Source organism: Neltuma alba, unplaced genomic scaffold (assembly GCF_004799145.2).
Source record: "Neltuma alba isolate B1F8T4 unplaced genomic scaffold, ASM479914v2 tig00006653_pilon, whole genome shotgun sequence".
Classification (NCBI taxonomy): domain Eukaryota; kingdom Viridiplantae; phylum Streptophyta; class Magnoliopsida; order Fabales; family Fabaceae; genus Neltuma; species Neltuma alba.
Window position 1 is genome coordinate 48,202 of NW_021634531.1, and position 21,113 is coordinate 69,314.

General features: G+C 36.4%; 2 protein-coding genes across 4 annotated transcripts; one reads left to right on the top strand and one right to left on the bottom strand.

Moving 5' to 3' along the window:
* Positions 1-548: 548 nt before the first annotated feature.
* On the bottom strand, positions 549-17,394 carry LOC114750843 (serine/threonine-protein phosphatase 7). 2 transcript variants are annotated; one of them, XM_028939476.1, is made up of 6 exons: positions 17,385-17,394; positions 5,711-6,402; positions 4,750-5,244; positions 3,471-3,617; positions 1,057-1,164; positions 549-883 (listed from the first exon to the last, which is right to left on the bottom strand). In XM_028939476.1, the coding sequence occupies exons 2-6, from the start codon at positions 6,314-6,316 to the stop codon at positions 806-808; spliced, it is 1,434 nt and encodes a 477-aa protein (XP_028795309.1). In that variant the 5' UTR covers positions 6,317-6,402; positions 17,385-17,394; the 3' UTR covers positions 549-805. The 2 variants fall into 2 exon arrangements, with proteins under 2 accessions (XP_028795309.1, XP_028795310.1); XM_028939477.1 differs by lacking the exons at positions 549-883; positions 1,057-1,164 and adding an exon at positions 2,082-2,697.
* Positions 12,977-20,659, top strand: LOC114750842 (trafficking protein particle complex subunit 11). 2 transcript variants are annotated; one of them, XM_028939474.1, is made up of 9 exons: positions 12,977-13,490; positions 13,621-13,682; positions 13,923-14,037; positions 14,135-14,258; positions 14,919-14,999; positions 15,756-16,097; positions 17,244-17,410; positions 17,517-18,340; positions 18,573-20,659. In XM_028939474.1, the coding sequence occupies exons 1-9, from the start codon at positions 13,138-13,140 to the stop codon at positions 20,066-20,068; spliced, it is 3,564 nt and encodes a 1,187-aa protein (XP_028795307.1). In that variant the 5' UTR covers positions 12,977-13,137; the 3' UTR covers positions 20,069-20,659. The 2 variants fall into 2 exon arrangements, with proteins under 2 accessions (XP_028795307.1, XP_028795308.1); XM_028939475.1 differs by having other exon boundaries at positions 13,926-14,037.
* Positions 20,660-21,113: the final 454 nt, after the last annotated feature.

Below are 21,113 nucleotides of genomic sequence, written 5' to 3' on the forward strand. Positions count from 1 at the left end.
TATAAAAACAAAACTATGGTTTTAAAAATATTTTTATAGTATACGAAATAAATATATAAAGGAGTTTATTTTGAGTTATAAAAAAGTATTTTTAAAAAGCACTCTTAGGGTTATCCAAACATCTCTTGAGTTACAAGTAAGTCAAAACTTAAAGAACCAAAGACTAATTTTTCCTAAACTTAACACCACTTCCAATCTTTAATATAAAAACTCATTTAACTTTTATTTTCGTATTAAATATAAGACCCTAATTTACTTTACCTCTCATTTATTTTTTTGTCTAAGATAGTCCTTAATAATTCTAACTAGTATACTTGATTAACAAGAATATTTTCAGAAAAAACAAAACATATTTATAACAATATAACTAATTTTTTAACATATTTAAATTAATTAACTTGTTTTTATATTAAGAACTGAATTTATCCTACACGCATAACATCATTCTGTTGTCCACAAACGGTGGTAATTTTCCAAACAAAAAAAGGGTGCTCTGGTCTTAACAAATTCAGAAGATTAGAACCGAGAAGAGGTTCACGCCCGTCGCAGATACCGAAAGACTTGTGTTTCTTTTACCAGATTTCGTCCAAACATTACACGCATCCAACCATCACATTTTTCCCCAGACCGCGGATAAACAATAAATAATAGTTTTTTTTTTTTTTGGCTGAAACACTACAGTGTATTTGATATTTTTGTGCAATATAAAGGTATCAGCCATATTTTAAATATAAATAATACCTTTTTTACATGAAATACATATAAAAAAAATATTCCTCTCAAAAGATTTATCCTTCCTCACTCCTCAGGCAGTCACCATGGATGCCAAGTCCAATTCTTCATCCGAGTCTATCACCTCTTCGTAATCATAATAAGCATTCACCTGCGTCACAGAATAGGAAACACATTAACTTCACTCAAAAAATCCACAACAACGCAAAAGAAACCCGCAATTATAACGCTGCTCAGGACATTCGATGGTCCTCACAATAACACGTATTAGGATTTTAGAATAATTATTCATATTCATTGGTTAATGGGTAATTATTTTTTTACCTTAGGCCTTGGTGTAACTGCTTCAAAGCAATGAAATACTGGATTGTCAAAATGCGGGGGTTCAAGGACAACATAAGCCCCTTTGTTATTATACCTGTCATCCGTTGCCTGCAGGAGAAACAGTGCTTAGATCAGAGGAACTCCAAAACAAAGTTTAACCTAAACATGATATTTTTAATTTAAGGAGGAAAAAAGAAGAAGAAGAAGAAGAAGAAGAAGAAAGATTTTAGGGACGAGTCACGTAGCGGATGAGCCATTAAGCATTCTCAACATAAAGCAACCCAAAAACGGGGAATTCACATTCATTTTAGCAAGGCAAAAAGGAAATTGTCCACTATTAATATCATTCACTAGACACCAATTACATTCTTTAGCTCCCTATTCATAGAGATAGAGTATATTCCCAAACTACCCTTACTATTCCTTATTCCCATGAATCAATTTACTCGCCGCTGACAAAAGATCCTTGTCCTCAAGGATAAGTACGAAAGCAGGAAGTAAAACATATATCTAGAATAAGACCCTTTTTTTAACCTAGACCATAAGTTGCTAAGAGAAGTTTAAGCAAGGTCATATTTCTCCCGCAAACAAATCTAATTTATAGCAGGACAGATGCTTATGAAAGCAAACAATCATCTTACATCAAAATACAATTGCAAGCCAAGACAGCAAGAAACAAGAGAGAATATAAAGAATTCAATCTCTCCACTGGATAAGGAAGAAATCACGAAAACATGGATATTCAATATGGAATACGACCCAGGCTATATTTGAAGTTTCTATTACTTCCTTAAACAGGTGCTTGGATAACGTGCACCAAGCATAACACATGATCTTGCACTGCTTAGCTAGAACACTATTACCACGTTACAAGGATTTTAAAGAACAATGGCTTGACTCACAATAGTAACCAGAATTAACATAAAAATAAGAACTGGTTTTACTTGAAATAGTGCAAGGCCATATGTCCTGACTGGTTCGCATAAAAATTCCTGCTTTTAAAATGATGCTTAACCAGCTCACAAAAGAGCTGTTCCGGAGCAGATAATTGACTATTTTTCTATCAGACAATCCAGAAGTTTCAAAGTACCTCCCAGCTTTAGGTTCTTCTCAAAAATAAAAGATTAAAAATGCATTTATGCCCTGTTAAATAGGAGAAAAAGAGAGATAGGGAGAAGGAATGGATGGAGAAAAAAGCTTCCCTGATGTTTGGTAGAGGCCAGACTTTCCTTAGAAATCATTAATTCCCTCATTTGATGAGAGGACATCTCGCTTCAGAGAGGAAATGTAGTGTGTTCCTGGGAATCAGCTTTTTGACAAATATGCCCCTCCTAGCCTAATTAACTAGCCACCTGAAAGCAGAGGACTTTTGCCACAAATATTTCCCCCATGAAAGATACTGACACCGTCACCAGAGAGCTGAGCATCAAGCTCCATCCCATGACAGTCATTCACTGCCATGATAGCCAGTCATCATGCCACATATCTTCCCCCTGTGCCACTTCTTGATTTTACACTTAGCTTCCTCATAATTGCCTCAAGCCATTGTCTTTGTAGTCGTTGCCATCACTTAAGATCTTCTGCTGGAATGTAGCCACCACCAGAGGATATGAAGAGTTGTGCAACTTTCCTTCTATTGATCTGTATTGAGTTTGTTTAGCCAATTTTCACTTGAATCTTCTAAGTGAAATCTGTGCATTATTAATGTTTACCAAAATACGTTCCCAAGAAACGTTCTAATTGCAATGTTCTCTCTCCATTTATGTTGTTGCAATGTTCCACACAGTAAAAGCAGATGAATTGCGCTGCACTGCTTTGACGGAGAATGGACAATGGGTTTCTAGGGAAGGAATGTGTCATTTAACAATTTTTTGTTCCATTTAGTCTTACTTTTATATGATTCCCAATAACTTTTTATCCATACCAAACATGCATGGATGTTAGGAAAATTCATTCCTTGAAATGCTTTCCCATTTCTTATTTTGTGCCAAACGAAGCTAAAGAAAAAGCATTTGTATATCATTACTACTTTATATGCCTTTGGAAGTTGTTTTGCATCCAACTAGACAAGCCATTGCAAGGAGTAGCCATTCAGCAATTCTTCTTTGAAACATCTCTAAAGACAGAGTCATACATGTAGTCTGGTTTTATCATACAGAATTACTTTTATCAAGTCTCATTAAAGCTATTGATCCTAAGCATCTACGTGCACAGCATAATAGCAATAAAGTTCTCATTTAAATGAGAAACTCGACATATTAATCATTTCTCCTTGAAAAGAAAAGTTAGCGTAAGTGAATATTATAAATGAGACCAAGTAATAGGCCCTGGCGCAGAAGCGTTAGACCTTAACAAAGGCGGATCAGCTAGACAGAATAAGTGAGTCAAATGAAGCTAAGAGGAGTGCCAAAAACCTGAAATTGTGGGTAATCTGGAGCACTGAAAAGGGTGATCATCTTTCCAGACTCCACAATATGATCGATAGTGTAACCTTCATCCATTCCATCAAAACCCTCCCTCTTTTCCCGTGCATCAGGACCTTCATGTGATCTAATGATAAACTGACCAAAAAATTGTGACAAGCCATGTATCAGCAATATTCTCAAGCAAAAATGATTTCATAAACAAGATAAATTAGAGAATATGAAATCCACAAGAAGAAAGCAAAGGAAAAAGAACGGAATTACATGAAGCTATTATAAAAATAGTGAACAAAATACGTCTTCTTGCTCTCCTTCATGGACAAATGAGGTAGATGCAGGATGAAGCACTAAAGCTATCTATCATTTTGTAGTTGATTAATTAATAAGGCTGCCAGCCTTCCACATATATCTACATGCTCATATAAATTGTAATAATCAGTTATATAGCTCAAAACAACTATGACGCATAGACAAATGACATAGGAACATTACACACATTAAGAAGGGATATCCAAATTTATATGCTGTGGAAGTACCGGGCTACATAGGTATGAAATTACCAGCAAATGTATGAACATCTATATCAGATATATTTGACTTGTGTTTTAAACATGTCTAGAGAGCATGCAAGTGCCAGTATGTGACAAAATTGGACACTACTTTTTTACAAGTGTCAGTGCTTCATGTACTTGGCATTTATAAACATTCAGCTGCTTTTCCAATTGGATAACTCGTGTACAAAGAAATGACCTATGCAAAAACCAAATTGCAATCAGACATGAAGATACAAGCCAATAATCCGCCCAAGAAGTCTTGTTATTGAATAGTTTTCTCATCTTGTACTCCCACGAATTCACAGCAAAGTCCACTTTCACAATGTAGATGTTAGTTTTACCCACTTGAAATAATCTTCTTCTTTTTTATGCATAGGGAAATATTATTTTAAAAATATATGCATAAGTTATTGTTAAAGTCTTATTAGCTCCACTTGGAGAAGTGCATTTACCTAAGCACGGAATCTGAAGCTTACAAGAGAACAAAGCGCAAGTCAAAACCCATAAACAATTTGCCCATTGAAAAATAGTAATCTTGTGCAAATAACTGATATAGGATAATATATGCTCTTGTAGAATCAATATATGAAAACGTTATCCTTTTGGCTATAGATATGTCATGACAAAATTTTATAATGGAAATTGGAGACAATGTTAAATCTTGACAATCACCACAAACAAGAACATCTCAAGTTCAATGGCAACCGGATTAGCACCTTTAGCTGATACTTCTTCAAGAATTCCTCAGTACAATCAGGACCCCACAATAAGCCAATGCCTCTTTCTTTGTTTGGAGCAAGACCAGGAGTTTTCGAAGGATCAGACCACAAAACATCACCAGGAATCAGGTTTGAGCCTTCCCAAGGAGGATCAAGAACTGATCGCCGAGCCTTAGATAATTCTTCCAATGAACCAAGACACAAGGTTTTAGTATCAGGTTTGGAATAATTCTTACGGTTTCGCTTTCCTTTTAATCTCTTTGATGGCGTCACGGTTACACTGCGGAAAAGTCCTCCATGAGCTGTGTACACACGTCCAGCTATAATAGATGCCAAAGGAAGACCTTCAAAGCATCCCAAACATTTCCGATATACATGCTTACCTTTATCACTGTACTTTGCCATAACTTCCTTCTCAAAGCCATAAACAGATGTACAGTATTTTGATTCATGATTCCCGCGCAGTAGATACACGTTATGCGGCATAAAAACCTGAAAAATAAAATCGAGTAAAGCTTGGTTTACTCAATGACAAGAAGACTATAACTAATCCATTTTCAATCAGTAAAGCTTGGTTTGATGATAATAAAGCAAATACTAGCTTATTATTACCAGTTCAATCATTCACATACTGGCAACGACAATTAGACTATAGCATTGAATATGCACTGTAACCGCGCAGGATAAAGTATAAAGTGTCTGAACAATAACGAACTTATGGTACATCGGTATCATCACAGACGAAATATGATATACATATACGAGCTTTCTTCGGCTGACACAGAAGAATAAGCGACCTAGCAAAGAAATCAGGACCACCGCCCACTGCCCCAGCAACTAAATCAAGCGAGAGTTGTTCCCCCGGGGGGGGGGGGGGGGTAGAAAATACAAAAGAAAAAATTTTGAAAATGTATTCCGTTAAAAGATAAATATACTGATAGGAAAGTTCAACATTTACCTTCCACGCCAGCAAGAGTAAGAAAGTTTCCAGACCCCAAGCTCCTCTGTCAACATAATCACCATTGAAGACGAATATGCGATTTGGCGAAGGATAGCCAGCATCTCTAAGGAGGAACAATAGATCATGCAATTGGCCATGAACGTCCCCCACAACGACAACCGCAGAAGCAGCTCGATCCCCGGACTCGGAATGAGGTTGAAAGGGGTCTACAGATACACAGTTAGGTTCTTTGTGAAGCATTTTGGAAGCGACAAGGATAAGAGAGTCGAAGACATGGACCGGCAAAACAGACGGAAATTCTGAGGGAGGGAGGTTCTTGGAAGACCAGTCGAAACAAGCCATAAGATTATAGATCCAACCGAGGCTGAGTTTCCCATCCTGGGGCCACGATACAGGTAGTTGGAGTTCGGGAGGCGGGGATGAAGATGCAGATGAGAGAGATGGGTTTTGGTCACATTTGAGGGGAGAAGTAGCAGAACCATTGACGACAGAGGGGGTAACAGAATCAGGCGGAGGAGGAGGCTCTGCTGTATCAGCAGAAATGATCATCGTCGCCGAAGAGATTGCACAAGAAGTATCTGAATTTGATGCGGACACATCCATAAGATATCCCCTTGTATTCTTTAATTTAGGGCATAATCCTGTGTTTTTTGTAATTATAAATCTACGTTCAATGGTCTTCCAGAATAATTCTCCCTAAATTATATACTAGCAGTACTCCCAAGTCCAAACAAGCTTGTATAGCTAGAACAGAGGGTGGAGTTGGCGTAGATGTCGGAACCCTAGCGCATCAGTCCCAGAGGAGCCAGGGAGGAACAGTCCGCTGCAGCCAGGGTCACGGTAATCATCGCATAAAATGGATACACGTGCCAGATAAAAGAGTAAATCCTGATTTACCAAATGTAAAATAAGTACTCCTCTAATAAAAGTACTATGTCCAATCCTAAATATAACAATTAGTTAATTAATTTGAGTAGATTAAAAAAAAGTTAAATTAGTTATTTATAATAAATATATACTATTTTTTCTAAAGTATCATTGCTAATCAAATTTATTCGCTAGAACGACTATCTTGAGAAAAAATGAATAAGTATGAGAGATAAAGTGGATTGAGATTTTATATTTAGAATCAAAATAAAAATCAAATGAGATTTTATATTAAAGACCGGAAGTAGTTTTTTTGTCCTATTTATAAGATACTAAAAAAAATTTACGTATAATTTTACCATTCATTTATTATTATGTTAACTTTATTTATATGAGATATAACATGCATTAAAAAGAGATAAAGTTAAAAAGTTATTGAATTTTAAATAAAAGTCAATGAAGTTTAAAATTTTTCTTAGTATTTGTGAAACACATTTAAAATGACTTATATATAGGACTAGAAGAGTATGTTGTAAAAGTTTTGCCTTGGCTTGTATGAAAATTGCTTATAAATGATTCCAATCGTGATTCTAAAAGAGAATTCTTTGAGTCAAGATGTGTCCAACAAGTTAAAAGTATTTTGTTAATAGCATTTAAGACTCTAAAATATTTTTTGGTATATTCAACACCTTCAAGTATATTTTAGTTAATATCCTAAAATATCTTGTACTTCATCTAATATTCTAAAATATTTTTTAGGTACGTTTAATATCCTAAAAATACTAAAAAAAATATTGTATAATGTTTGGTTTTTTTTTGTAGGCACAAGTATCGTGCTATAAAAAACAACCATGTTCATTCATTTAAAATTACTTATGAAGTACTATTTTTGTACAAATGAAATCTTATAATTAAGATTGGAGATAGTAATACTTTAAAAGTATTCTAAAAAAAATACTTTTATTAAGAATATCATTAACTCAAGGATGGGATACATGCAACGATTCAAGGTTCAAAAAATTGGACCGAAGTAGCCGATTCAGGGTGAAAACTAGTGAATCGGTGTTTGGTCTGATCTGGTTTAGCTTATGAATCAGCCTTGTAATAAACTGGAATGGACCAAAAAAAATCAGTACAAACCGAGAAAATCGTTAGGTCGGATGGGTCACTAGTTCCCTTTGTCTATCACTTCTTTTCCACTCTCACCGTTCGCCGGAGAAGCTGTGTTACGTCTCACGTTGGTCGAAGGAGCTATAGATATCGGACACTGCTGAGAAAAATGGTAGGAGCAGAGCAAATCATGGAGAGAGACTTAGAAATTTGTTTAGAAGTCTGCTGCCTGCTCCTTTGATTCTACTTGTGGGAGACTAAAAGGCGAGGAGGAAGCTAGAAGATAATGGAGTGGGATAAGATGTGTATAAATAAAGAAAAATGAGATTAAAAGAGCATGAGAGGCACAGGAAGCAATTGAGAAAGTGGAGTAATGAGGGGTGTTTTCAAAATGCAAAGTTTGCTGTGTACATTGTTCAAGAAAGAGAGAGAGAGAAAGAAAGAAAAAGCTAACTTGTTATGCGTGTTATGATAGGAAATGGTAGTAGCATCACGTGGGGGACAGAAGAAAGGGGTAAAATAATAAAAAGATGAGGATCTTAATAAGTAAGGAGAATAAGGAAAAAATAGAGAAAAGAGGAAGGAAAAATAGAATAAAAAGAAAAAATTTCATATATTTTTATTCATTTTAATTAAATTATACTATTTTAATAATTACCGGTTTGATCCCAGTTGGACTCTGATTTGACCCACTAACCCTTAAACCATTACATTAATCAGTTTAGTGTTCGGTCTAGTATTTGTTCCTTGCAACGATTTTTTTTTTTTTGCTGGTTAGAGGCCAAGGCATCCCCCAACCAAAACTAAAGGCTAACTCCTAATTCGACAACAAATAGAACCCAAAATGAGTAAAGTTTGTCCACTTGTGGCCTAGTTAGTGGTCGTAGGCTGAAATATATGGACACGTGTTGCGGGTGTTTGGAAATTAAAAGGGAAAATCACAAAAAAATGACAAATAGACTTCATAATGCAAAAAACATCTCCTGAATTTGAAAAATTCCAATTTAGTTATAAGTGACTAATTTGGCATTTATAAATATGTTGAAATGACCATATTACCCTTCATTTTATTTATTATTTTTAAAAAACCAAAGTCCCCACTGATCAGCCAGTCGCCTGAACTCCGACAGCGACGGCAGCATTCACAAGAGCTCCGACGACCGGCAAACAATTGGTTGTCGGAGCTTCGACGGTAAAAAACAATTTTTTTTGAAAATTTTTACGACTCCAGTATAACGGTTAACAATTTTTATAACGCTATTAACAACTTTAGTATAACAGTTAATAACAAGTTTTCTGAAAAATTTAACAATTAGTCACCAGAGCTTCGGCAATTGGAAACAATTTTTTTGAAAATTTTTACAACTTCAATATAATAGTTAACAACTTTTATAACGCTATGAACAATTTCAGTATAGCAATTAATAACAAGTTTTTTTAGGAAATTCAACAATTGGTCACTGGAGCTCCGACAGCCGGAAACAATTTTTAAAAAAAATTTTACAATTTCAATATAATGGTTAACAAATTTTATAACACTATTAACAATTTTAATATAGCAGTTAATAACAGGTTTTTCGAAAAATTCAACAATTGCTTCCGACTGAAGTTGTAAAAATTTTCAAAAAACTTATTTCCAGCTGTCGTAGCTGCGGTGACCAATTGTTAAATTTCCTGAAAAAACCTATTGCTAACTGTTATATTGAAGTTGTTAATAGTATTACAAAAGTTGTTAACTCTTATACTGAAGTTGTAAAAAATTTTCAAACAAATTGTTTCCGACCGCCGAAACTCTGGGGACCAATTGTAGACCGGTCATGTAGAGCTCCGGTGACTAGCCGGCCAATGTTCAATGTGATATTGCAGATAGAGATGAAATCCAAATGTCAAAATCTAATAATATTTATTCTTAACAAATTTGAGCAAAGGGGATATACATGTTATGCTCTTAGAAGTTCATGTGTGCGTGCATCTTGCTTTTGATCCAATTTTCAAGAAATTATACATAGAGACTAAATAACTCTCTCCACTTGCTTGTGAGAATTTGCCATTTCTAAAATGTCATCAAACTTTATTAACCTAAGAATCTACAGAGTTCCATAAAAAAATCAAATATATAAGTAAAAGAATAAAATGATATAAATAAATATATAGATTCATTTGTAATAAAATCCACAAAAGATCCTCAGAACATTTGTACCAGTTCCCACCCAGACAACTCAAAACAAAAAAAAAAAGAAGCTAACATTGCTTTCATTTATGCACATGTAAAAGAAAATGAGAGCAATAAGCAATATCAGTGGCGGCAAAGAATTGCTATCGAAATAACGTACCACCTTTTACCTTATACCCATAAGATTCCGAACTATCTCATAACCATATATTGCTATAGCCTACATATCAACAAATGAGAACCAAATATTTCAGATATCCTACTCTAATCTCCTAGAAATAGAAGATAAAAGAAAGAAAAAGAAAAACGTTTTCGAGTTCTTCTCCCTTACAGCTTTTGCAATTTTATTCTTCTATTCAAATGAGGAATCTAGATCCGTCTTCAAAATGTTTGCCCTGATAGATTCTACACAGTAATAACTTTCTCAATAAATAACTAGCATAAAAATTAATCATTTCATTCATACCTTGAAATTCATCTCAACAAAACAAATGCTAAAGTTGTATGAGAAAACAGAGAATAGAAAGAATATCGTGATAAGAAATTACCCTGCCATATTCCTCTTCCTCTTGTCTTGCTGGATATAAGAACAAAAGCCTGTGGGATCAGCTTATAAACTTGAAAAAATTAAATGAAAAGGACAATAAAAATTTAAAAAAGAAGAAGAAGAAGAGGAGGAGGAGTTAAGATCCAAACCTTCTCGTAATATGCCTTGCCAATGGCCTCCTCAAAAGCTGAGATACTAAAACGATATAGGACTTCTCCATTTCCTTTGGTAATGTAGACAATCCGAAGGTGAATGAGCTAGGAACTTAAGAACAGAGGGAATCCATGATAGAGAAGAAGAGGACAAGAAGGTGAGTGGGTGAGTTAGAAAAGTATACGAAGAAGAATAAGAGAAGAAAAGCAAAGAACCATACATCGGAAGCTTGAACTACTCACCCATTGAATCGTCAGTTTTAAAGTATTAATGTGTGGGCATGACTGACGCATATTTTCTCACCTGCTTGGACAAACAGGTTATCACCTGCAAAAAAAAAAAAAAAAGAATCCATGTTAAAAGACCAACCCTACCGGTGAAGGAGTCAAAATTCTCAGCAAAGGCAGCTGCATCTCAAGGAACACTCTTCCCCTCTTTTCAATATGAAGCTGCTTGACTTGATTCAAGCTTATTAGTGTGGTACAACACATTAAAAAAAATATTGAATCTCATTGATGTGATAAAACTTCAGCAACAAAAAAATTAATCTCGTTCAAAAGCATAAAGGAAAGGAGGAGGAGAATGAAGTGACACAAAGCTCGGTTCCTTCTGAGATAGCTGTCTCAGAAGCAAACTATACAATCAACATTATCAACAGAGAGAAAACAACGACATTTAGGAAATTAAGAAAGTGCGAGCCAAGAATATGACCTTACCTCATGTTCTTCTCGATGAATCAAGAAACTCCACAGCTTGGGATGAAGATGACGACCAATTTGGCTTCTCGAAGAATCAAAAAAACTCAGCAGCTTTGTATTCCTAAAAAATATAAAACTCTATCTGAATACAAAAAAATGGAGGAACCCATAAACCGAAATCAACTTGCTAATTTATGTTACCTTCAGATGCTTAGGGAAGGTAAATCATAGAATATGGACTTACAACACTCACTGATATCATAATCGTGAGCTCGTTCCACCGAATAAAAAATCTCAACCATTTTGAATCAGTGGTGAAAAACGAACCATGAAGTGGCTATAAAAGGGGTTGCTAAACAAATGGATAATACCTTTGGATGGGTTTTAGATTCCTTAGTACGGTGAATAGCTACTTGACCTTCCTTTCTGTGCAAGATAAGATTTGAAATTGAAAAGCAAGAAGGGGTGAGAATAGTAACGAAAGGGAGGAGGAAGATTACAAACATTCTGAATTTTGTATTGTGGTGGTGACGACGGAGATTGATGTGCCCCTGAAAAAGCGAAGAGGAAAGGAGTTCAGGGCAGGGAAAAAACGAAGAGGGACTTGAAGAGAACGAGGGAGCTGATATTTCAAATTTTGAAATTTGAGGCTGAGACGTGAGAAAGGGATGAAGCAATGAGCTAGGCACAATACATACTGCTATGGTGACATACCTGCTGTACAAATAAAGCCGAATACATAGAGTGTTTGGGTAAGATCAAAATCATGATTTCAGAAATATTTTTACGGTATACGAAGTAGATATGTAGAGGAATTTCTCTCAATTTGTAGAAAAATGTTTCTGAAAAGTGATTATTAGGATATCCAAACATTTCCTTAATGCACATTTACGGTTAACACACAGCTCTGGTAAAATAAAATTAGCTTGTGAATAGTGTTTTTGGAGGAGTGCTGAAGGTAAGTCGTATGACTAGCGTGGCTTGATGGAACAGTATGTTTAGTTTCTTTGATTATACATATTATAGGGTTAATATAATTTTTGGCATTTAAAATTTGGACCCATTTTAATTTCGATTCCTCAAATTTTAATTTTAAACATGTGGTTTTAATCCCTGAAATTTAATTATTCTTAAAACATTAATTCTTAGAAGCATAACAATGTTAAGATGTAGACTTAACAGATAGTATTTAGTTGTATTTTGTGTGGATAACAAATTATATAGAGAGGGATGGTTCTTAAAACATAGTGCAGTAAATGGTTTGTCAAATGAACAATGAGAAAAGAAAATGGGCTAAATAATTGCGTTTTGAGGATGTATTTTGTTTCTCTCTCTTTCTTATTCATACAAAATCTAATTAGGTGCCATTTGATGAGTTCAAATTACCAGTTTAAGATATTTTAACAGATTTTAACATTTTTACACATTCAAAGACTAACATTTTAAAATGGATTAAATTTTAAGAATTAAAAAAAAGTTTAAAATTTGAAAGAGTAAAATCAAAATAAATCCAAATTTTCACTGGACTAAAAATGGGTTATAAATACTATTTTTAGTTTTTAATATAAGACTTAATTAACTAATTTGTGAAAATTAAAAAAATTAATTAAATTAGTTATTTATAATAAATCAATATTATTATTTTTTAAATAATAAAAATAGGCAAATATCCCAAAGCGGCGTACTCACGGTGTAGCAACGTGACAAGGCGGGGTACTCACAATGCAATGTATTGCTGTAACTACAGAACCCCGAAAGCGGAGCTCTGACCTTGCTGGATCTGTGGCTCTCTGAATTACTTGCAGTTCTTCCTTCTCTGCAAAATCTTTGCTCGGGTGGGTGTTGGGTGAGATTGATTGGCTTTTTCGCTGTGGCAATGGAAGAATACCCTGAAGAGTTACGCACGCCGCCGGTGACATTGATATCCATGGTCGGCTGCCCGGAGGTTCACGCCTTAATCTCAACCCATCTCCTCTCTGCGAATCCACCAATCAACACCCTCGCCTTGCCGGATTTATCCAAAATCTCTCTCTTTTCTAAGAAGCTCGACTCCGACTCCAACACCACCACCTCTCCTCCGTCCTCCGTCCCTGTCATTCTCAAGCGACATTGGTTGCTCAAGCACCGGACTAGGCTTCCCTCCCTCCTCGCCGCTCTATTCCCTGCTCAACACGTGTTTGGTGACCCTGCTCAGTGGCTTCGGGTCTGCTCCGATCTCGATTCCATCAAGTAGGATTTGTCTCCACCACTTACCTAATATATTCTTTATCTACTTTTTCTTCAGCCCCGTCCTTCTTCTTTTACAAAATTTTCGCTCGCTTCATTTGGCTTCATGTGTGTGCCCTGTGCTTCTGGTCAGAACCGTCATTCGTGCCAGAAACATCAAATTGGCTATTGTAGTTCTTCACTCGGATGCTCGGGGTTAGTTCAACTTTTACTAGTTATCTTGCTCGTCCTCTCTGCCTAAAATAGATATCCCTCGAAGAGAGTTTAGAACAATTAGGTTCAGTCGCGATTGGATCTTAATTATACACATTAGGCGCTTCAAATTTACTTATTTTTGTTTGCTTAGCGAGTACGAACTCAATCCAGCATATTACTATATTCTTTGCTATTCATAGTTAAGCGTGTGTGCTAATATGTGCTGGCTATTTGACGCAGAAGAGATCAGTGAAGATCGAATGATTGCTCTACGAAAGCGTGCTGAAGTTGATTCCAGATATATTCTGATGTTTACTCCAAACGACTCTTCCGAACTCAAAAATTCTATCGGCAGGCATGCAAAGTTCATTTGTGTTTTCGGGGAAAGAACTTTTTGGATTGCTTCTATTTGAACAGCATTATCACTAAGCGCAACTTTGGTTCTTTTGTAGGCTGGCAAACACATTTGCTGAATTAGCCAGTACATACTACAGTGACGAAGGGAAAAGAATTAGGCTGCGAATAGAAAAGAAGAGCGTTAGCTCTGTTGAGTTAATCGTCCGTTACTGCTTCAAAGTAGGAATTCACTTTTACTTGGTTTCTTATATGTAACCACTCAACGAATATGTCATGGAACCGTTATTTTCTTGCTTGCTTTACGCTTCATGGAAATGAGAAGTTGAACCATATTTTATTAGTTTTGACCTGAAATATGTGATCTTACTCTCAAATGTCATGCATTATTGGTTCAGAATTCTAAAATGCATGCTGATAAAACGTATGAACTGATTCCTCTATGCATGTTTCTTTTTCTAAGCATATATGTGTTGTTTATATTTGTACCCCCCCCCCCCCCCCCAAAAAGTAAACGAGAAAAGAGTCTGATATGAAAAGGTAAGATTAAGAGGAAAGAGAAACAGAGGAGGGAATTGAGAGAGAGTAGGAACAGAGAAAAGAGAATTGAGAAACTGAGATGCGCTTGCATTTACGAGGCAGTCAACAACTGTGTGCAATAATGTCTAGGGATCTTATTTATAGTTTATTATCCTCACCTTCCCTACCGGCTAGTAACCTATTTTTATTTATTTTATTTATTTATGTCCCATAACAGAGTCTTTTTCCTTTACAATACTATGTGATGTTAGACGAATACTTGATGTTTCATCATTCTATGCAATTTATTTATGTGAACTTGTGCAAATGTGCGTTATTTATCTTCGTGTCTTGAATTGCTAGGTTGCTGTATATGCAGAGTTCCGAAATGACTGGGTCGAAGCATTGAGGTTTTATGAGGAGGCTTATCATACACTACGGGAGGTGTCTAAATTTAAATTTCTTGTGTTTGCATTTGCTAATGGATCTCAAATTGATTGTGAATCCTCAGATCCCAGTTTTGATCCATAGCTTTAAATCCTCTCCACTGCTCTCTTACTATTGGTTGAGGCAATTAATAAGAGGTGTCTTTTCCTTATTTGTTAATAGAAAAATTAGCTGATCATTCATGCAATGTCTTGGCTTATAAGGCATTTAAAAATAGGCTGGCTTCATAGTTTTTAAAGTAAAATGAGTAAAGCATTTTTAAATTCAAGACCATGCTGGTGTACATAATTGTTCACCTCATGCATATGAAGACGACTGCAAGAGGTTTAAATAATTAACTTGATTAATCTCCTACATTCTTACATGATAGGGATGACCCTAATTCATGCAATTTAACTATCCTTTGTGCTTGATTCTGTGTTTCCAAGCGTAAGGTGGCTTTTCTCAGCAGCAACTATGAATGAATCAGCTTACCTCATATTTTGCTCCCTGGGTCAGAAACTCTTAGGGAGATGTATTTTCATCCTCCCAAAAGCTTCGGTGGCTCCTGGTTTGGTCCATTTGCCTTGGAGCAGGCAATGCTTACTGAATATGCCTTCACTGTTTTGGATAGTTCATATGTCTGATTCCATCATTTGCTGAGCTAATTGGATGACATTTATCCATTTAAACTTGTGTATGTCTTAGTTGTTACATTGATTTATGTGAGGTTTTTATTATGTACATTTTCTGCCTACATTACCGTGTATACAGATTGTTGGGGTATCAACTAGATTGCCAGCAGTACAACGCTTAATCGAGATCAAAATGATTGCTGAACAATTGCATTTCAAGATATCAACCTTGTTACTGCATAGTGGTAAGGTGACAGAAGCAGTTACATGGTTTCGCCAGCACAAGAATGCATACAGAAAGCTAATTGGGGTTCCAGACGTAATATTTCTTCATTGGGAATGGATGAGTAGGCAGTATTTAGTATTTGGAGAGCTGTTAGAGACAAGTACAAAAAACCATCAAAGCATTTCGCCCGCTCTCCTAGGCTCTTCAGCGAAACCTTTGTCTGAGTGGGAGTGTTATCCGGCATATTACTACCAAGTGAGCAGTTCTTTACTTAACTTTTGTTTATACTGCGGATGTTGATTGGAGAAATTGACTGGATCACTTTTATTCAACATATAAACTAGAAATTATTGATTTCATAAAATAGTATGTTATTATATAGGTTTCAATTGTAGTATGGAATTTAATGTGTGATACTAAATAATCCACTTGTAAAATCTATGCCTGATGGCTGCATGAGAATGATGATACTAAATTACTTTAAGGTACTGTTTGGTATGAGGAAAGTGGAGGGGAGGGGAGGGGAAGGAAAATTTTAATGAGCTCTATTTAAAAAGTTAGAGAAGTGGGGTTTTGAAATTTTAATAAAGGAAAAAAGTAATATAAAAGAGTAATAAAAATTAATTAAAAGCTTTTAACCCCATTTTTTTAATTTTTTAAATCGAGCTTATTAAAATTTTACCTCTCTTCCGCTTCTCTCATTTTTCCTTATACTAAACAGACCCTAACAGTATTCAAAATGGACGGAAAATGGCTTTTTATTTGAAAGGAAATTTTAAGAGTGCTATGGAAACGCTGCTAACAATTTTCACACTTTGGTAATCATCTAACTTGATTAATGTGGATCCATTTAGGGTGCGCTTGGTGAGATTGAAAATGTGGAAAATCTGGATGCAAATGTGGCAAGATATCTAGACTATGAATAATTATGTGGTTACTGAAAAATTTTGAATTCTCCTCTCGAAATATCATTGATTTTTGATGACCTTGACACTAGAAATACAACAACAAAAGTTAGAGACATAAATAGTCTAATGAGTTCACTATGTTGTAGTCGAAAAACATAAATCAGTTTTTATTTTCCTAAAATCCATAAATATGTGTAACTAGAGATATGATAGCCTACTTCTGTTGGATTTAGAGATACCAGTCTTTTTCCTCAATGTTTTGCTGTTTGTTTTAGTCATGGCTTCTCATTTCTTCCTTAGCTGCTAGTGTCAGCTGAGAAAGAAGCTCCCTCTATACAGGAGAACGTGTGCGTGTTAGCTATGTGAATGGGTTTCTTTCCATAAATCTCTCTGTCTGTGTTTGGAAAAAAAGTGCTTTGAAAGTTCGTTCTCATGGTTTTTGGACCACTTTAGGTCACTGTGTAATCAATCACAACTCATCTTTCTGAAACAGTTAGCGGCCCAATACCTAAGGGAGAAGAGGTCAGCTTTGGAAATTGCAGCTTCAATGTCAGAAGCTTCTAGTGAGATTGACAGTACTTCTGAATCAGTGGTCCCTTCAGTTTATGTGGGTCAGTTTTCTAGGTTACTTGAGCAAGGGGATAATGCTGATATGCTGCCGTAAGTCTTGATTAAGTAGTTAACAAGTTCTTTCCTGATCTCTTTCTTTCGTGAATTTCTTTCTTCTTTTTTTTTTTTAAACAAAGTTTTTCATTTTTATTTGCAGTCTTTCTGATGAAGAGTACATGCGCTATGCTGTTTCAGAAGGAAAAAGGTTTCGGGATTCATTTGAGATTATTGCTCTTCTTAAAAAAGCTTGTGAATCTTACAGTAATCTTAAAGCTCAGAGGATGGGCTCCTATTGTGGGTTCCTCATGGCCAAAGAATATTTTGCTGAAGGTGATATTAGTAATGCAATGCAGATTTTTAATAGTATTGCAACCCTGTACAGAAAAGAAGGGTGGGTAACCTTATTATGGAATGTCTTGGGTTACTTACGAGAGTGCTCAATCAAAAATGGCAATGTTAAGGAATTTGTGGAGTATTCCCTTGAACTGGCTGCACTGCCAGTGTCATTTGGTACAGGCATCCAGAGGGACCCCGGTCCAGCTGGCCCTGCAAATCTCCTTCAAAGAGAAATTATACAGAAGGAGGTGTTTGAGCTTGTGAATGAAGGGTCACGGTTGCCATCAAATGAACGCTTCAATAGTCTGAAGATAACTGGTGATAAAGTGCTTCATCTTGATGTTGATCTTGTCAGTCCCCTTAGGTTGGTGCTGCTTGCTTCCATTGCTTTCCATGAGCAGACGATCAAGCCTGGGTCATCAACCTTGATCACAATATCACTTCTTTCCAAGTTGCCCCTTACTGTTGAGATAGATCAATTGGATATTCAGTTCAATCAATCTAATTGCAACTTTACCATTGCAAATGCTCAAAAACCTCAATCGATCAAATTTAGTGGTGTTCAACAGCGCCGAATGGAGATGTCGCCTTCCTTGTCATTAGCTTCGAACAAATGGCTAAGGCTGACACATGACATCAAACCTGGTAAATGAGATGCTACTCTTTAAACAGTTCACATTGTTCCAATTATCTGTCAAGTTTGTTTCTAATGCATATTTTTCATTTCATTTTCCCAAACAATTACTGTGTTGACGTATGCTCCATGTGTATTTCATATTCACATTAAAGCATGTGCTTCTAGGCTTCTAGCATTATTGTTTTAGCTCTGGCTGCTTTCTATTGAATTTGATCTGAGACAGTTCTGTGGTTGTTCCAGACCAAAGTGGAAAACTTGAATGCTTGTCTGTTATTGCGAAGATTGGGTCACACTTCACAATATGCTGTGTAGCTGAAAGCCCAGCTTCTCTGGATAGTTTGGCTCTCTGCACATCGGAGGAGAGTACAGAAACTCTTCCAATAAAAGATCCTATCCTCGCATTCTCTGGTCTAAAGTCATCCCAGGTTGAAGAACCAGACCCAGAGGTAGATCTATGTCTTGGTGCTTCTGGTCCTGCATTAGTGGGAGAGATTTTCGTAGTACCTGTGACTGTCATCTCCTTGGGACATGATGTCTACTCTGGTGAGTTGAAGATCAATCTTGTGGATGTGAGGGGAGGTGGCTTGTTTAGTCCAAGAGAATCTGAACCGTATTCTATGGAGACTCATCACGTTGAGCTGCTTGGCATAACTGGACAAGAAGGGGAGAATGAATTTCAGTTGGGCTCTGACCAGATAAAGAAAATACAACAATCATTTGGATTAATTTCTGTCCCCCACCTCAAAAGTGGAGACTCCTGGATGTGCAAATTAGAAATCAAGTGGCACAGGCCTAAACCTATCATGCTTTATGCATCTTTGAGCTATACGCCACATAGTGATGAATTACATTCGCAAAAGGTTCACGTCCAAAAGAATTTCCAAATTGAAGGAAACGCTGCTCTTGTTCTTAGCCATCGTTATTTGATGCCATTCAGAAGGGACCCCTTGTTACTCTCAAGGAACAAGCAAGGTTTAGAGTCTGATCCGTCAGAATCACTACCTGTGAACGAGAAAACTGTGCTCATTGTTGGTGCGAAGAATTGCACGGAGGTGCCAATACGGTTACAGTCCATTTCTATAGAAGCAGAAGATGATGCTCTTGAAAGCAAAGGCTCTGTTCCAGATGGAAATTCAGAACTTTCAGACTCCTCTCTTCTTGTTCCTGGGGAGGAGTTCAAGAAGGTATTCACAGTCACTTCCAACATGAATATCTCAAAGATTAGACCTGGAAATGTGTGTTTGAGATGGAGGAGAGACTTGGGTCTCAAGGAGCAATCTATGTCTATGCAGACCGTGACCTGGGCTGTGACTAAAGAAAAGCTGTCGGATATAATTGTGGAGTTACCGCCATTGGTTGTGAGTTTGGAGTGCCCTCCGTATGCCGTCCTGGGAGATCCCTTCACTTACCATGTTAAAATATTAAACCAGACGCAGTTACTGCAAGAAATCAAGTACTCACTGGGGGATGCACAAAATTTTGTGTTATCTGGGTCTCACAATGACACTATATATGTTCTACCCAAATCGGAGCACATTCTCAGTTATAAACTGGTGCCGCTTGCCTGCGGTAGTCTACAGCTACCTAAAATTTCATTGGCTTCAGTGAGATATTCAGGAGCATTTCAGCCTGAAAATTCTTCGAGTTCTGTTTTTGTATTTCCCTCTAAGCCTTACTTCAGTACTTGTGCCTCAACCAGCAAGGGGTTAGAACTAGAGTCAGCTAAAGATGGGTAAATTCCTGTAGATATAAGGACAATTTCTCTGCAAGGCAATGCCCTTCACCTTCAATGATTGTAGATTAATGCGCTAGAGCAATCTCATTTTAAACGAAATTAGTCAGGAAAAAAAACTGTCATTATTTCCAAGAGCGTTTGCTTCTTATGTGTGGGTTGGGCCTCGGAACAGTTTGAAGGCAGCCCATGAGGCGTGGTAGAAAGAAGATTCGAAGCATCTATCTGAGAAAGGTTTCCGAGATAGCCCTGGGCAGTCATCAATACGCTTATACCGACTCTAGCGCCAGTGGGGAATATTTGTAGGGCGTTGAAATGGGTTGTCTGGAGTAGATAAGAATGGGAATGGGAGGGATGATCTTGGACTTGCAGTCGTTGTAAAATTTCATACAAGTTACAATGTTGAGATGCGATATTCCAATTCTCTGCGGAATTCATCTGGCCGATGGAAACGAAGCGGTTTCCTTGGGCATGATCTCAAGCTATATTTGGGTCAAGGGTGTTGGCGGCTGGAAATTGCCGACTGGGAAACCGTTCCTTGTTGATCGTTCCATATTTGGTTGGATCAATATCACGAGGTTTCTGATTCTCTTTCCTTTGGATTTTGATTCCATTTTCTCGGTTTAAAGCATTTTCATCTAAATGCTTAAAAGGTCACACATTTTTATATAAATTTAAGGATATTAATCGTCACTTCTTAATAATCGTGAAACAATTACTTTGTTTTGGGAGAAAGTATTATTATTATAAAAATGTTATAATAATTTTCCTAATTTCATAATTCGTGTATCATATTTATTTTACCAAATTTGTAATTAAAATGACATTATTTTCCCTTTCCTCTTGTATCAAAACACAACTTAGAACTGGGTTTTATTCTCACACATACATGAGTACATGCATATGAAAACTCAAATATCAAATGCAAGGTAAAGAATCAACAAGCCGGCGTTGACGAGGGAAAGAAACACCCCCAAAAGAATCAACTTAAAATACAGCTGATGATTGGGAAAACAGAACTTCGTAGTCAACTCAATGCTCCCCATTCT

Coding starts and splice junctions, on each gene's coding strand:
- LOC114750843 (XM_028939476.1), bottom strand. CDS start 6,316: ATGGATGTGTCCGCATCAAATTCAGATACTTCTTGTGCAATCTCTTCG. Junction 5,245..5,710: donor TACTCTTGCTGGCGTGGAAG/GTAAATGTTGAA, acceptor TTTATTTTTCAG/GTTTTTATGCCGCATAACGT. Junction 1,165..3,470: donor CAGATTACCCACAATTTCAG/GTTTTTGGCACT, acceptor TTTCTCCTGCAG/GCAACGGATGACAGGTATAA.
- LOC114750842 (XM_028939474.1), top strand. CDS start 13,138: ATGGAAGAATACCCTGAAGAGTTACGCACGCCGCCGGTGACATTGATA. Junction 14,038..14,134: donor CTCAAAAATTCTATCGGCAG/GCATGCAAAGTT, acceptor GTTCTTTTGTAG/GCTGGCAAACACATTTGCTG. Junction 14,259..14,918: donor TCGTCCGTTACTGCTTCAAA/GTAGGAATTCAC, acceptor TTGAATTGCTAG/GTTGCTGTATATGCAGAGTT.